At 41.1% G+C, this 17848-nt stretch overlaps 1 protein-coding gene across 3 annotated transcripts in view; it reads left to right on the forward strand.

The window, feature by feature from the left end:
- The window catches only part of LOC114150981 (pre-B-cell leukemia transcription factor 1-like), an 82535-nt gene extending 65919 nt beyond the window's left edge, over positions 1–16616 (forward strand). For 2 of the 3 annotated variants that reach the window (XM_028027851.1, XM_028027852.1), the window contains exons 7-9: positions 1777–1889; positions 4471–4560; positions 13591–16616. In XM_028027851.1, coding sequence (XP_027883652.1) covers positions 1777–1889; positions 4471–4560; positions 13591–13683 — 296 coding nt within the window. In that variant the 3' untranslated portion in view covers positions 13684–16616. The remainder of the gene's footprint in view (positions 1–1776; positions 1890–4470; positions 4561–13590) is intronic. The other variant, XM_028027853.1, reaches the window with a different exon arrangement.
- Positions 16617–17848: the final 1232 nt, after the last annotated feature.

Genomic DNA, 17848 nt, shown 5'->3' on the forward strand with positions numbered 1-17848 from the left:
CAGTTTATATCCCAGCAAACGCCACATGTTAGTATTTGTCATGGTAGGACAGAATTTTTTTTTTCTTTCTTGCATCAACACTAAACATCTAGTCGGTGTGTGGACAATATCGTAATGGTTGCTATGGAGATTTGGTGAAAACAAGATGCAGTTTTCTAACAGTGAGGTATTTGTTTTTACTTTGCTTTCCATCTGGAATATACATTAGCCCCCATGTAAGAACCTAATGTAAGTGGCTAATGGCTGATTTAGTCATACTCATATGAATATGAGAATATGAATATTAGTCATATGAATAAAAAGTCATAGTTTGCTAAATAGAAGTTGGAGAAGCTGATCCCCTCATCAAAAACTACAGCATCTATTTTAAGAATGGCTCTGTTACATTTACTTTAAAGGAACTGTATGAGTGTAATGACTGTATCAATAATGATACCAGTAATATTGATCAAATCAATGAATTCTCAACATGGGATTTTTTTCCCCCACTGTTTAAATTTGCCTAAATTACCTAAACACTTTTCATTGCTGAATTATACTACTGCAATAAAAGATGAATTTGTTTTCATGTTTTTAACACGTCTTTATTGGGGGACCATACAAATGTATATGACTGTACTCAATCATACAGCAGATAAGAAAATAAAAATTTGGGCACCATGACCCAACCTGGGACTGAGAGGTGCTTCCATGTTTCCTATGGAGTATCACCAGATTGGGTTCTTATCAACATCATTTCACCTTCCTCTCTAATCATAGACACAAGTGAAAAATGATTGTCCACTTCTTCATATGTCCATGAAGCCACTTTTAGTTCACACAAGACAAAACAAATGTGACTGACCATGGCAACACCAGGAACAATTTTCAATGGGAGCATTTTGAGTTACAGATTCTGAAAATGTAGAGACTTTCTAATCATGTTGAAATACATGTGGCCATTTGAATGTTGGCGCTCATCAAACGAGATGAGTGAGAAAACAGGTGTAAAAGTTTCAGAAGACTGTCCATAGACTGGCTCAGATTTACTCTGGAAATAAGCCAAATTCAAGCAACGTTTGCCATTTTAAAACTGCCGACATTGCTATTTAAAGCATGGCAGAGTTTTTTTTGACTTCAACTACAGAGTTTATATAAAAAAATACTATTTCCTCAGAAGTTAGTAGTTTTTATGTTTATTCTCCATTTCTGCTCTGGCAACTTATTCCTGGTTTTGCTTTGGTGCATTAGCGTTGCTAATTTGGAACATAGCAATGGTGATATTTTTCTGGATATGACAGAATGTGATTATTTTTAAAATGGTATGAAAAAAGAAATACTGGACTTAATTTTTGTAAAGCTTTTCTGAAGATGTTTTCTGTTGTACTTTATGACGAATGAAAAGTGGCTTTCTAGCTCAGCCTAGCATAAACAGGGAGCTTTTCTATATAAGTGACAGAAGCCTGCTTTCACTCATATTCTATGGGTCAAATGTTTTAAAAAAGTGTTTTTTTATGGTGATAGAAGACTCTGTCAGTGAGCCAGTGATAATCACAGCTGAAGAGAGCATTTTCCTGTTCTATTTCCTGTTTGCCTAACAAACAGCCTGCTCCGTCTGTGTGTAATGTTAAAGCCTGGACTCTGTCCCTGTGGATATTTCTCCTGGCTCAGCTGCTCTGATCTCAGCCAGCTGCTGCTGCTGCTGCTGCTCACTAACCTTGTGCATGCTGCCTGAATGGCTCGTCTTGCTTCTCCTGCTGGCTCTCTGTGATTCCACTGCTCCCTCTCTTCTTCCAGGTTCTGCTGGCTCTTTTAACATGTCAAACTCCGGGGACTTGTTCATGAGCGTGCAGTCTCTCAATGGGGACTCGTACCAGGGGGCTCAGGTGGGAGCCAACGTGCAGTCGCAGGTAGGGCCCGGTGCTGGACAGGAGATAGGCTCATCCACTGCTTTCATTAGAACATACATGACCTTACTGGTCTTCTGCCTGTAGTTATGACATATAATGCAGTTATCCCCCACTAAATCTATGAAATATATTCACTCCAAGCTGTGAATAAATGATTAGATTATTAGGGTTTGCTTTTGGGTTAAGGTGGAAGATGAATAAAACATGTTTGAAATGTTCTTTGAACTGAAGAATGTTCAAAGAACTATTGATAGTGACCTGTAGTTGTTGTGTTGGTCATTACATATTCTTTATTTGATTGATTGATTTTACTTTAATGTTACAGTGCATATTAATGAACGTTTAATGTTATACCGGGTATAGCAGAAAGCTACTTTCCATCCGTGGTCCCATAAAACATACAACACAAAATACAAACATTCGAACAATGTTATATATAAAATGAAGAAATAAAGTAAAAGCTAATAAAAACCTCATGTAGTCGGGAAAACCTATTGTCAAAATACTATAAAGCCATGTTTTTTCTGTCACAGAAATAATAACTAAATCACGTACCAAAGGGTCTAGATGTTCAGAATATTTTCACATTATTAACTTGGACCTTTTAGAAGTATTTTCTATTTCATCACAAACTTCAATGTATTTTATTGGAAGGTAAAAAGATTCTAAGTTTAATTATTGTTACAAATAAAAATCTGTAAAGTGTGAAGTGCATTTTGATCGTCCCCTGAGCTGAAACCTTGCAGAACCACCTCTCTCTCAGTCTGCTGGTGTGTAGCTGTAAATGCTCCGTCCTGCTGCTAGGTGGCGCTCCAGCCCAGTTTCTGGTCTTTTGCAGCCTTCGTATCCAGCGTTGCTTCGCATTTAGCTCCGTCCATCCTCTCATCAACTTTGACCTGCTGATGGAATCCCCAACAACATAATGCTTCCACTACCGTGTCTCACCATGTGGACGGTGTTTTCAGGATCATGTGTGGTGTTAATTTTCATCTGTTCTAGTTCACTTTCGATCTTGACCTCATTTTCCCAGAGAACCTTCTTCCACATGTTTCCTGTGTCCCTGGCCTATAGGACTGCACAATTTTATAAAAATATTGCAATGGCGATAATATTGGTAAATATTGCGATAACGATATCAGGTTCGATATGCTCCTGCTTTCCTGCCTTTACTCTAGGTGACTTTTAGTATTTTTGGCAATGTCATTCGTGTCTGTTGTGAGCTTTTGCTGCTGAGAGACTCTGAACAACTGATGTAATATTCCATCAGCATGAAAAATACAACCTAAGAGCTCTTCACATATAGTAGAAAACAGTTACTTCCCTCTAAACAGTCCTCTGCAATATCAATATTACGCCTGCTGGTATTGCGATAATGGTATATTTGTGACATCGTGCTTATATGACCTGTGACAACTTAGTGGGGATGCACCAATTGCAGTTTTCTGGCTGATCACTAATCTTTAAAAAGCCTGGCCTTCCAATTCCAATTCTGATCGATATGTTTTTTGTGACTGAATTTCGCTAAACATAGAAACAAAGTTGGAAACAGTGGCGTGACGGTTTTTAAGCTCATATGTGACCTGGTTGGGGGGGTCTGTCAGTCAATCCTCTCTAATAGCAGAGCAACAGTGACAGTCGCTGCATTTCCATGTGAGCAAAACTTTATTTTGCTAATGTTGAAAAAACACAATTTTGCAATTGCTGTGTTTCCATTAAATAAGAAACACGATCGAAATCACACGTGAATAAGTTTATTCACAAGAAACCATAAAAAAAAACATTCAGCTCCATCGTCCTACCACTTCCTGTTGTCTTCTTTGTCTTTCCTCCAGTAGAGACCTCTGGTTGTTGATCATGTGATGCGAAAAAAGTATTGTATTGCAGTTTTGTGAACTATGTGAACTACACTAACAATATGGTCGAAAAAAAACCCACCTCATTGTAGCTCAAAAACGTTTTACAGAACAAGGTGAGTTTTTTCGAAAAGTTAATTTATTTTTGTATTTCTAATTTGCGCAGTTTCATGGGAAATAGAAAGGCAGCTAGTGACGGATTCTCAGACTTTCTTATGGCAATAGTGACTTTCTTCTTGCCAGTCTGTCATAAAAAAAAAACAGATTTTGGAAGTACCCCCAAAGCCCCCTATGCCAACTCCTTTGTGTTGCCTGTCAGTTCCTTGCGGGTTTTATTTAGGTGTATCAGAGTAAAGGGGCTGCATTGAAATGCACTCAACACTTGCAGAAGTTTCATTTGTAAAACCAGGAATCCTTTTTCCTCCACATCACAATAATGCACTGCTTTATGTTGGTCTATCCCATAAAGGACTATTCCCAATTCACTGACTCCTCAAACCTATCAGACAAAGAATTATATGTTTTCATCATGTAAATATTTCATCGTGTATGTAAATATATCCATTTTTTGCTAGCAGAAAGTGAGTACTTGTCTTTGTTGAGCTGTGTTTGGTCTTTGTTGTCTCCAAGGATAGAACCCTGTAGAGTTGCTGTCCCTCGCTCTGATCTCTGGTGATTTTTCGTGCTGACGCTGACCTTGCTTTGTCTGCTGTTTGGGGATGTTTCAGGTGGATACCCTTCGCCATGTTATCAGTCAGACAGGCGGATACAGTGAAGGACTCACAGCCAACCAGATGTACAGTCCGCAGGGCATCAACGTAAGCATTCTCTTCCCCTCTTCTCTCTCCACGCCAATTATTCTGACGCCACGGGGCTCACAATGCCACTTAGTGGGACTTGTCTCAGCTCCACGGTAACCCATTTGATTGGCTGCATATCGCACCGGCCACACACACACACACACACAGGCAGAGCCTGTCACGTCCCATCAGACCCATTCAGACACCTGCTGCCCTCCACCCCCATCCAGGTGACACCTCCCTCCCTCCATCTGACCCGCTGTTAGCCGGAAGCTTCCGGTAAAAATAAAAGCTCTCTCTGTTGCAGCGGCCTCCTCGTTCGCCACAGGGGTGTGTTCTCGTCTTGTTTGTCTTATTTTGCAGCAGAGTTTGGGGTGTGGAAGTGGGGAGGGTGGGTATTAGCTGGCGGCAGCAAAGAGTAGGAAAATTCACAGCGACAAGCCGTGTCGTAAAGGGGAAAATCGATAAGACAGACACAAGGAGAGCAGAGTGTGGGCCTGGGACAGCAATCCAAGCGCATTGCTCAGATCATGTTTCTGTCTCTTTAATGGCCCTGACAGCGAGCCGAGAGGACGAGGACGGTCACCGCCGCGCCTCGCCTCGCCTCCTCCGCTGTCGCCGTCCTGCCTCACTGGCCATATGATAATCAGACGAAATGTCTCCCGCATAGAAAAACAAGGGCTGCTTATTCAAATAGGCTCCCAGGCTGCTGGGAGCGGCCGCCGCAGCCGGCTGCGCTAACCCTGAGAGGCCGCTAACGTATTCAGGGCCCGCTCCCTCCCAGTCCTTTGACCTCTAACATGCAGTTCTCCTTGGACGCCTGCTTGCTCTACCACATCTTCCACATCCTCACTGCCACACTACGCCGTGTTCTGCAGCGCTGCGGCCTGTAGAGAAGCCCCGCGATGCATAATGGAGGAGCAGGATATCTGTCAGAAAGGCTGTTGGTCTGTGATTTATGTTGCCACGGCTTGAAAGTTAGAGGAGGGGGGTCTGCTGCTCACATGCTTCTTCTTTACAACACTTCATTTTACCCTTTTTTTTATTCTAATATGAAAGGCAAGTTTTTCTTTGGCTTTCTGAAACGAGATTTGTTATATTTTAGTTCCTATATTAACCCAGAGTCTATCCCTTAGATAATTGGGGCCTGCCCATAGCAATGCATAGGAATGTAATTCCTATGCATTGCATGGCAGGCCCCTATTGTTCTACACCTCAAAATAACTGCCCCTTCCTACTATCGTTAATGCGGCTCGTACCGCTGCGTGCCCCCTCACAACATATATATCTAAACGTGCGGCTCAATCCTGTCAGGGGAGCTATTACTTTTGTTGGCCTTTCGAGTAACTGTGGCGACATAATTAACAAAAAACGAGCCAAATTTAACTCAAAACAAAAGTCTAACTGACACAAAACAGTGTCAGTTAGACTCAAAATAGACAGAATTTAGTCTGCCTCTCTGAGCTGCTCTTTAGAACCACAGTGATGGCAGAACGTCAGAACTACAGACATGGTGGAACAACTGCTATAAACTCGCATCTCTGAATGTTGCTGTTTATGTTATATCTTATATGCATATCATCAAATGGTGGCAAAAGCAACAAAAATCTAGTATGCTCTGGACTTAAGATGGAGTACATGCACACATATTCATGACATACTGTGATTAAACTAATTTATCTCCGGCGTGATTCCAGTACCAAAAAATTAACTTTATACCAGGTGAGTCTCTCTAACCTGAGAATGTGAACCTGTACTGGGCTGATTCTGTGCCTTCAAATCATTTTAACAATACTATTGGAAAAGATTCATAACTTGTAACTCTGAAACAGGAACAGGTCTGAAAAAACAGCATGCGTTCTACATTCAAGAGAGAGATTCATTTGATGCATCAAAGTGTGATGTCATCACTGCTGATATCATTGTTACCAGTAGAACTGAACATTCTACTGATGCATTAACATCAAACACGTTTTGAGCATCAGGCGAGTCTGGTTTATATTCAAAGTCTATGTGAAGCGTTGGATGCGCTAGATTTGTCAAACGCTCCAAACGGTTCAAATCGCGCCGCGCTAGAGGCTTGAAGCGCGACGCAACGGCCCTCGACGCGCCTCCACATAGACTTTGAATGCAAACCAGCTGCGCCTGATGCTCAAAACGCATTTGGTGTGAACGCACCATTATATATCCAGTGTCACATTAGGTCAGTGCTTCTCAATTCCAATCCTTAAACCCCCTGCTCTGCATGTTTTAGGTGTGTCTCTGTTTCAGAACAGCTGTTCCAGAACAGCATGACCTCTTCTGCAGTCATCAAGTACTGCAGTAGCATGTTAATCACCCACAGATTCAATCCAGGTGTGTGGCAGAAGGGGAACACCTAAAACATGAAGGGCAGGGGGGCCTGAGGACCGGAATTGAGAAACACTGCATTAGTTCCATCATATTAGGACCAGGCTTTGGTCCTAATATGATGGACTCATTGCTTTGGGTCAGGGGTAACATTTAGAGGTAAGATGCTGATTAAGTTTTAGATAGGGTTAGGGTTAGGAATAGACTAATATTGTTTGGGGTTAGGGAAAATGTGTGGATTAGGCAAAATCGCAGCTACTAAAATGAAGGAAATCAATGCAAAGTTCTAATATGGGTCGAAATAGTTTTGACAAACCTGTACAGCATTTTGTTTTCTAAATCATTATACACAATGATGATATAATATTAGGGAGTTTTTCTGCCAATTGTGTAGCTGCAGTACACTAGTAGTCTAATGTGTTGAATGTGCTGAAACACATTCAACACATTAGAAACCAATCAGAACCAAAGGTTTGCTTTTTGGTTCTGATTGGTTGTTTCTGGATAGTAGCAGAGCTAGATGCATTTTCGCAGATTCTCTGTTTCATATTCTACTGTCAGACACTTTTAACAAATATTCATTCATCCATCATCTAACACACTTATCCTTGCACACACACATTCACACCTTAGGACAATTTAGAGAGATCAATTAATCAAGCAATTAATGCCAAGTGTTAGCAAAACCTAGGTTTGGATAGTGACCTAGGTTAGTGCCACCTGGGTGTGGGTCGGCGTAAAGGCCGAGCCGGGCATAGATTGGCCTTCACGCCAACGCCAACATGAAGCCCCTTCATGCAACCAGTGGAGGTTGGTCGCATGGACGTCTGTCTTTCCTCGGACCTCCATGTTTGTGTGGAGGTTTGGCTTTGCGTGGACTCCTCTGATTGCAACCTGGGTGTGGGTCGGTGCAAAGGCCGAGCCACGCTGTGTATGGAGACCCCTGGTTGATTGGAGGTCTGTATTTCGTTACACCTCCCTGATTGATTGGAGGTCTGTCTTTCCTCGTACCTCACTGATTGATTGGAGGTCTGTCTTTCCTTGGACTCCTCTGGTCGTAGGGAGCCCTCTATTTGCAGGGGGACCTCTGGTTGGGTGGAGACTCTAGGACGGTTGTTTTCCAGAGCAAGTTTTAACTTCACCTTCAGGTCTGCAACCTGACCCTGCAGAGATTTCACCGTTTCCTCCTGTGCTTTGAATTTGGAAGCTTGCTCAGTGTGACTTTTGAGCTGCTCCTCATATTTAAGTCTCACTCTGTATTCTTCTACCATGACTTCTATCAGACCTTTGTTGCGGAAGGCATATTTTTCAGCCTCCCTCTTGAAGTACTCCAGCTGTTGAAGAATGCTCTTGTCGGCTGTAACTTTGGAAGAACAAGAAACATTTGACACATCTTTAATCTCTGGCACGTTTCTTTCATGTTCACGTTTAACTCGTAGGTGATGTTCTTTTACTAACATTTTTTGCAGTTTTTGAATCTCCTCCTGATGTGATTTGACTTCAGCCTGATATGCAATCCTTCGGTCTCTTTCCTCATGGAGATCAAAAATCTTACTCTGCAGTTCTTTTTTAAGATCGTCTACCTGCTTTGTGAGATCAGTGACGTGTTGGTTTGTTTCTTCCACAACTTCCACTGAGGGGGTGATCTCGAAGCCAGCAGAGGGAGTTGTTTCCTGCTTGACTTCCAATGATGTTGGACTCTCAAAGTTGCCAGAAGGACCTGATTCCCCCTGGATCTCTACTGATTCATCTTCCGGTTTAACGGGGCTGTCGCTGTCATTTTCAAAAGAAATGACTGCGTCGTAGTCGACTTGGATGTTGAGGTCCATAATGTCGACCCATGAAAGCTCAGCTGGAAAAGCTTCATCTTCACAAACAATCTGTTGTTGCTTCATGTCTATATTGTGGTAAATTCTTGCTTCTCTGAAAGGCGTGTAATATCTGGAATCGATATCCCGCTTGTTTCAATTAATTTCGAACGTGCTCTGAAGAGTGATCTGTCGCGATAGAACTGTGGAACAGGTCTGAGAAAATGCTGTCTGCGAGCTACATTCAAGAGAGAGACTCCTTTGTGGTATCATAGAGTGTTGTCATAACCTCTGATGTCATTGATACCATTGGAATTGAACATTCTATCAACCTTATTACTGGGAGGCTTACTGGGGAAACGATTAAGGGTGTTACTTCCGTCGCCCAGCAGAAGTAGAAGTATTTCATTGTAATTTGGAGGGTTTTTGGCTAATCTATATTCATGATAGAAGTTACATCTCTGTTTTCAGTTATTGTACAATATTTAGTAAACTTGTTTATGGACACCGTCTGCTATCAGAGAGCTATTCAGCACAGAGGGTTGTAATTATGAGCTTAATCACGGGGAGCAACAGTGACACCGCGTTAAGTTTTGTAAAAGAATTTCAAAAGAAAAGCCTAAATATTCCTCTCAGGGTAGTGCTAACTGATATTAGCCTTTACTATCTTTTTTCTCTCAGGTTATTGCACTGCCCTGCTGCACAAGACAGTGAATTAACCTTAGCACAAACCTTTGCATTTCATTGCCCCCATTAGCATTAGCCTTTTCCCTAAAAGAAGCTTTTAGCTATTTTTCTTATTTATTAGCCATGCTTAGTACACTGAATGGAGTGATGCTCCACATGCTACTGACAGCATTTTGGCTAATGTTAGCAGTTTGGCTCATTTTAACTTGTACACTAATTTCAACATACTGAATGGCATAAGTCCATGTTACTCAACATGTTTGTCAATCTCCACATGCTATTGAGTACATTGTAGCTTACTTTACCATTGATGCTAATTTGTAGCATCAGAACACCCATGAAGTGTGCCAACCCTTACCCTAACCCTCCAGGTTTTCACAATTTCATGCAATATCAATAGATCCTGACATTTTTTCACACTAATTCATAACTGTGAGTTTATTTCAAATTTTCTGCAAAAAATAGTCAAAAACATTGGGTTTAAGCAATGCTAACTCCAACCTGAAGGTGGCAGTATTTCTTACTATTTTTGTACCCCTCCAGGGGGTCTTTTGTGGGCTCTAGTGTCCCTTATATTAAAGTAGGCTGACAAGAAGGGGAGAAGGAAAGGGGAAGACATACAGCAAACATCGCCGGGTCTAAGAGTCGAGGCCTCCAAATATGGGTTGCGCTATCCCCCACGCCACCACGGCACGCCCCAGTGCTTCTTACTTTTACTACACCGCTGCCTCAGACTTACTTAATGTCAATATGGGGAGAAACAAAAATCAAACTATTTAAGTTCTTTAAGGAATAAAAATGTTTTTCCCACGTCATTGGGAAAAGTTGAATGAGGAACTGATTGCATGAACTCGTAGAGGGAATGATTAATAAAACAGTCAGCTTCACTACATGGTTCTCAGGCCTCAGTTTCTGAAGGAAACTTTTAGTTTACCTATTTTTAATTAAAAGGTGCCTGGCATTTTCCTTACTGTGTAATAGTCTTGAAATATTAGTGGAGCAGATTTTCTGATTTGATCTGTTTCTGTCCAAACTTCTGTTCGATTTGGAACTGAGTTTGGTTCTGGTGCTGACAGTCCTGCTATTGTTGGTGTTTTTATGGATGCAGTTAAATTAAGGTTGTGTGTCTTCTTAAAAAAGCTATTAATATCTAGGGGTGCAGCCATAAAACGACCCTGGTTTGCTTAATTGTGGCTGATATATGTTAAGCTGATCTCATGTACATCCATAACCTGGTGGTTTTGCTGCCATATTTATTGTTTATTCAGACAAAACAAACCAGCATTAGCCAAATTCTGAATCGACAGGTGAGGATTTTTAAAGATCAGTGATCTGCCAAAAAACTTCAAGTTTCAGTTTTACTCATCTAGAATTATTCACTTTTATGGGTGGGCAAGTGTGCAAAAGTGCTTGCCCACCCACTAATTTTATCATATTGAATGGTTCAAGTCCATGTTAGTCAACATGCTTGTGACTCTCCCCATGTTTTTTTTATAATGGCTCAAACAGAATTCTGCCAGCTGTGAGTGTATCTCACTCACAGCTGGCAGAGATGCTCAATTACCATAACAACAGAACACACAGCAGCTGATTAGGACTACAAAAAGGCATCACTGTAGTTCTAAGTATGGCAGAACATACAGGTTAGAACTAAAACATGGTGGAACTATCAGGTTCTACTGGGGAGGAATGAGCTGGCCGTTAGAACTACTGGTGTTTGGGGCATTTTATAACTGATTTTACCCAAACACTGTTACACATGGGATTAGTTTGGACATTTAAAATGAAGCTTACTGAACATTTCAAAATAAAATTCTGAATATTCCTCTCAGGTCTTTCAGAAAAACTAACTACTTCAAATTATTAGAATTCTTTCTCCACCTTTCTGTCTCACTCACATGACAGTTGAGCTGCTCTTTAGAACTACAATGACTGAAGGTTAGAACTACAACATGGCGGACACTCAGTGCCTACAAAAGAGGTCAGAGCTGAATGTAAGAACTACAACATGGTGGAACTGTCAGTTACTACTGAGAAGGACTGAGCTGGCCTTTAGAACTACTTGTGATTTGGGATTTTTATAACTGATTTTACCCAACCATTGTTACACATGGATTAGTGTCGCCATTTAAAATGAAGCTTAGTGAAAATTTCAAAATAAAAGCCTTGACAATTTTAACATGAGATTACTGCTCTTTTTGGCTTTATGTGACTGGTTTATCCAAAGCACTGTTACACATTGATTAGTGTGGGCATTTAATATGAAGCTTACTGAAAATTACAAAATAAAAGCCTCAATATGCCCCTCAGGTTAATAATATTAGCCTGCATTATCTTTTTCTCTCAGGTTAGGGAAATTCCTTGCAGCGCAAGGCATTTCATTAGCATTAGCCTTTTAGCTTAAATAAGCTACTAGCTATTTTTCTGACTTATTAGCCATGTCTAGTATACTGAATGGAGGAAGTCAATTATAGACAACATCCTAGTGATGCCCCATATGCTACTGATAGCAATCACGCTAACATTAGCATTTTTGCTAATTTTAGCTGACACACTTACTGTCTCATACTGAATGGTGCATGTCCATGTTAGTCAACATTCTTGTGATTCTCATACTATTGCAGCTTTCTTTAGCATTGATGCTAATTTTTAGCATCAGAACGCTGGGTCCAAACCGACAGGCACACTTTTCTAGTATTGTGTCTAATGTTTGCATTTCCGCAGCGTACAGAACAAATGTGTTGGAGTGGGTTGTTTACAACCCATCAAATATGGAGCGGCAGCATCATTTCTTTGGGATCATTCTTTCTTCTTTACTTATGCTAACATGTAAAATTATTAAACCAAAATTATTTCTTTGTAGCTCTTCTCCAAGCAGGCAAAGTTTCTTGTCACATTTTACAACAACAGCAGCAAATGCCTGTAAGTTACATTTAATTTTACTTTAAGATATTTTTAAGTCAAGTATGATTCAAACGTTTAAGCCTGGTAGAATGTTAAAAAACCTACTTAAATTAATGGTTTTAATATACTATTGTCAATCTAAACTTAATATTTAACTATTAAAATCCCTGTTTTAATCCCCAGCCTCCTGAAATATAAACATCCGACGTCCGTCATGATTAATCATTCGCCTCAAATGATTAAGTGACGCAGTTGCAAAGGGTTAATAGTTTGAGTCATGCGGAACTGATCTGACCGTTTCCATAGCAACGATCAGAAGCAAGACATTTTCAGGAATTTTCTAGTTGAAGCTATTTTTTTCTGGACCAATGTTAGCTTCAGTTAGAATTCTCTGCTATCTGTTAGATGTGTATAATCATCCGGTTGGAACGCCCACTTGTGCCCAAGTTTCAAAAGTCCAGCTGCTGATTTGAGATAAAGTTGAAAAATCAGTCCTACATCTTCATCCTTCCATCCAGTCTGTGCAGCAGCAGCAGCAGCACTGGCACCACATTTCTGCTCCTTCTCGGTCTGTGTTGATGTCAAACCTTCTGGCTCCTGACAGAGAACCAACATCCACCTTTACTGCCAGCTACAGCTCTCAGATATCCAGTCGGAATTATAGCAGAAGTTTGTTGATAGTTCTTAAAGGGGCAGCGTTATGTAAAATGGAAATTTTTTGAGCTTCACATCATGTCATGATGGTTTTCACTCATCAGAAACATAACTGGACTGTTGCCTTGATTCTTTCAGGGAAGTTTGAGAAATCCTTTAATCTCCATGGCAACCATTCAGCTGTAATAAACACCTGGCTGGACATAGCCCCGCCTTCAAGGTGCAGCTACTCCACAGAACTGCAATTTCCAAGCTCTTCATAGGAGCTACTTCTCTGTGAAATGCTGATAAACACTGTTAACAGGAGTGATGTTATGACTTCCTGAAGGCGGATCTTCAGAAAGAGCAAGAGTTTCTTAAAGAGACAGAGGCCCAATTTCAAAGTTTTAAATTACAAAGTCAAATTTCTTTTAAGTCATATTTCACCTAATAGATTATAACGACTCAAAGTAACATGATTATCTAATTGTGCTAAAAAATATATAATATCAGCCTTTTAAAATCAGGTGGAAAGGGATGCTGAATGACATATTGATGGGACAGTCTGCATAATTTTGACCCCATTTGTTGTTATTAAAGTTGCAGAATAATTTCTAGCTGTAAATATTTTCATTGTCTCTGTCCTCTGTGTGTGTTTGTGTGTCAGGCTAACGGAGGCTGGCCCGACGCTCCCACCCCGTCCTCAGTGACCTCCCCCACAGAAGGACCAGGAAGTGTTCACTCCGACACCTCCAACTGATCTGCCGCTCTCCTCTCCCCACCCCCACCCATCCTGCAGGACTGGATGTGACTCGAGGCAGTCGGGGTCTGGGGACAATGCTTCCACCATTTTTGTAGTTTTTTTTTTTCCTCTTTCTGTCTGGATCTCCTCAGCAGCTTCGCCAGCCTGCAGAGAGAACTCATGTCTGGGCTTCACAGTTTTTATATTTTCCACTCGTTGTCCAAGTTGCCTCTTTGTAGTTCACTTTCTATCATGAACTCCTACTGTCCGCTCCCAGCCCGCCGTCTGGCCACATGAAACACACTCACGCTACCTCTGGTTTCAGCTCCAACACAGCAAGTGATTCAACTGCTCCCGTTTAGCATTATCGTTCCCGCAGCCTGATTGTTTTTATGGATCCGTTGTGCCAAAGTTCAGCCCTGGAGGTGAATTTGGGTTCAGTTTTGATCTCGTTTATTAACATCCTACAGAGATTCATTTCTCTGAGCTTTTCCACATGTTCTCTGCTTACAACCACAAACCTCACCGGCTTTTGATTGGATTTTATGAGATTGACAACAAAAAAATATGCATAAGAAAGAGGTTGAAAAAAATGTGAATATATGTTATACATAAAACTTCTAGAAACTTTGTACAAATAAAAATCCGAGTAGTGCATCATGAATTTACAATCTATTCATCCTCCCATGTTTCAGCAGATTGGGGGTGAGCAGCCTTTATGACATTAAGACGCATGAAGCTACACGACCCTTCAAAACAAAATGACCATTTTTTATCATACCTTTATTTATGGTTTTATTTTTAAATGCAAAAAACACTGCAGCTTATTTGAAAAGCATCAAATGGAAATTAATTTTAAAAAAATGAATAGAACCTTCAAATTTTAGAAAAATTCTTAAAGGGGCAGTGTTGTTTGAAATCAACACTGCCCCTGCTGAGATTCACATCATGTTATGTTGTCATCAAAAACACACCTGGAGTGTTGCTTTCACTCTTTCATGCTTGTTTGAGAAATCCTTTAGTCTCCATGGCAACTATTGAGCTGTTCAAAAGGTAGACCTCGCTTCGCCTTCGAGACACAGTTCCTCCTCAGAGCTGCAGTTTCCAAGCTACAGAGCTTCTGGCACACAAAGCACAACTCCCTGACTCAGCTCCTCCAGACTAGCCAGCAGCAATTAGCACTGAGTGGATCTGAGTATTTGCTGAACTTATGATTAATAGAGGAGCCATGTTGTGATGTTGTGTTGGGTTGTGGTTGTAAAATGACAAAATGTGAAAAAGTATAAATAATTTTGGAAGGCACTGTTTGTTGAGTCATGTAGTAAAATAAAAAGTATTGAAGTATTTTTGTCTCTGCGATTAACGGACTGAAATGACACAAATTCAGACAAATGTCCAGCCGGAGGAAATAAAAAGGACCAGAGACTACAGGGATGGCTTCAGCAGGTCAATATGAAATGAAGCACAACGCCGCCTGCTGATTGGAGGATAGAAATAGGAGAGGATATAACGCTAGACGTCAACACTCGTTGTTACACATTCAGATATGGAAGTAAATCAGGCCAAAAACTGCTGGTAACCAAATCTGTTCTGCTGCCTGTCCACACATGATCAGAGCTTCACCCTGAGTAAGCACCGGACAGATTTTGTACCAAATATTGAGCAAAAATCATCCACAACCCAGTAAGAAATCAAAAGCGGGAAGAATCAGGAACATTTGGCACAGATAAGTTTCTTTTTTTTTCCTCTTCTCTGTTCGTAAAGAGATGCAACACTTACCAACGTGCAACCTTTTACTAGCCGATGAAAACATGAACACTACTTTGATACCAAAAACAATCGGATGAGCTTTAGCAGGACCAGTGAGGGAGGGTCCTGTGTTCAAAGCCAAATAGATGCAGTGTGAACAGAGAACCCAGAACCAAACGCACGCCGCTCCTCTGCCTCCGCTTCCTGGATCAATCATCTTCGTCTCTTTGGTTTGTTTTGGTCTCAGCTGCGTCTGTCTGTACGTGAATCAGCCCCACAGCGCTCTGTGTACAGTATGTAGATATGCACCTCTTCCACATCCTTGGAAATGGATAGTTTTGTTCTGTTGTTATGCACTCAGACCACAGACTGAAGCCTGCCGTCCTGACCCGCTTTTTAACGGACATCGTTGCTTTTTTTTTTTTAAACCCAACGGATCTTTTAAATTCGGTCCCCAGAAGTCACAAAATGTTTTGTTTTTATTCTTATTTTCTAAAGATGTGTTTGTATTTATTACACTTGTTTGAAATTGTGTATTTCACAGCTCCAGCGGTGGACTCCCCCCCCCCTCCACCCACCCCTTCTCACCTGCAGGGTGGAGGGGCGGGGGGACAGAACCTGCCTCACTCATGTCTTCAGAAGGCATCGGACAGAACTGACAGCGCCGGCCATGCAAGGAAAACACAAGAATTGTTTTTTCTTCTCCTTTTTTTTCATCCCCAAAGAAGGTGCAACACTTCTTTTCACATTTGCCTGTCAAACATTACCGAAGCTTCATGTGATGACGCTTTTTTAGTTTTGGGATATGAAAGGAAAAAAAAAGAAAGAGGAAGACATGGGAGGAGAAAGGAACAATTTGTAAAACATGAAATGTTTTATTTGTTGCATGTCTTTTTGTTCTTCAATAAAATAACGTACTGCAGTGTTTTGGATGTTATACCGTCGTTTGTTTTTTTTTTTTAACGAGGATTTCAGAGTAGAACCGTGGAACCTTTTTCTTGACGGGTTTTATCTTTTAAGATCTCTGATTATGTAAAAATAGAAAACGCAAATATCAAATTGAGAAATATTGTCTTTTTAATCACAAACCAAACCTGTTTGTCTGTGGAGAACATTAGCTGGAAGGTGTGGGGGGGTTCTGCTCTTTATTTGTACTGGCAATGCGAACTCCAAATAAATCAGGGGGGTTTTGTTGTTGCTTACATTGACGTTTTGTCGTTTTTCCTGTGCAGTTGGTACACTGTAAAAACTGCTGGGTTCTGTCTTTAATACTATTTCTTATGTGTCGTGTCTGGGAGGGTGACACTCAGAACTGCTGCTTTAGTGCCATGTAGAAGATCCAACAGATTTATATATATATATATATATATATATATCTATATATATATATATATATATATATATATATACATACATACATATACAGATATATATAGAGGCCCAGATCTACCACACCAGACAAGACCCAAGGTGTAGGTTGTGCAAGGAGGCCCCTGAGACAGTCCAGCACATAACAGCAGGGTGCAAGATACTGGCAGGGAAAGCGTACATGGAACGACATAACCAAGTTGCAGGCATAGTGTACAGAAACATCTGTGCAGAATATGGACTGGAAACCCCGAGATCAAAGTGGGAAACACCCCCAAAGGTGGCGGAGAACGCCAGAGCTAAGATCCTGTGAGACTTCCAGATCCAGACAGACAAAATGGTAATGGCGAACCAACCAGACATTGTCGTAGTGGATAAACAACAGAGGAAAGCCGTTGTGGTAGATGTAGCAATACCAAGCGACTGCAACATCAGAAAAAAGGAGCACGAGAAACTAGAGAAATACCAGGGCCTCAGGGAGGAACTGGAGAGGGCCTGGAAGGTGAAGACCACAGTGGTGCCTGTGGTCATCGGGGCCCTCAGGGCAGTCACCCCCAAACTGGGCCAATGGCTACAACAGATCCCAGGAACAACATCTGACATCTCAGTCCAGAAATGTGCAGTTCTTGGCACAGCCAAGATACTGCGCAGAACCCTCAAGCTCCCAGGCCTCTGGTAGAGGACCCGAGCACAGAGGATAAGAACCACCCGTGGTGAGTGAGAAGGGAATTTTATATATATATATATATATATATACAGTATATATATATAAACGACTTTATGTGAAACTGTTTTGGGTTTATTTCAAATGCAATGGAGAGAGACAAGAAAGAGAAAAAGGAAGGAGGGAATAGAGCTGGGGTAGAAAGTTAAAAGGGAAAGAAGGAAGAAGAGAAGACAAGAACACACCTCAGGTCTCTTCTACACCTGCAGGAAGAGAGAAACAACAGAGAACTGAAAAATCACAGCAACAACCAACACATCCTAGAACATCATCACTGAAAAGCAAACAGTACTAATTAATCCAGGAAGTATCCAGTGGCAACAGCAGTTCAGTATGTGTGTT

Source organism: Xiphophorus couchianus, chromosome 9 (genome assembly GCF_001444195.1).
Source record: "Xiphophorus couchianus chromosome 9, X_couchianus-1.0, whole genome shotgun sequence".
In the NCBI taxonomy this organism is placed as follows: domain Eukaryota; kingdom Metazoa; phylum Chordata; class Actinopteri; order Cyprinodontiformes; family Poeciliidae; genus Xiphophorus; species Xiphophorus couchianus.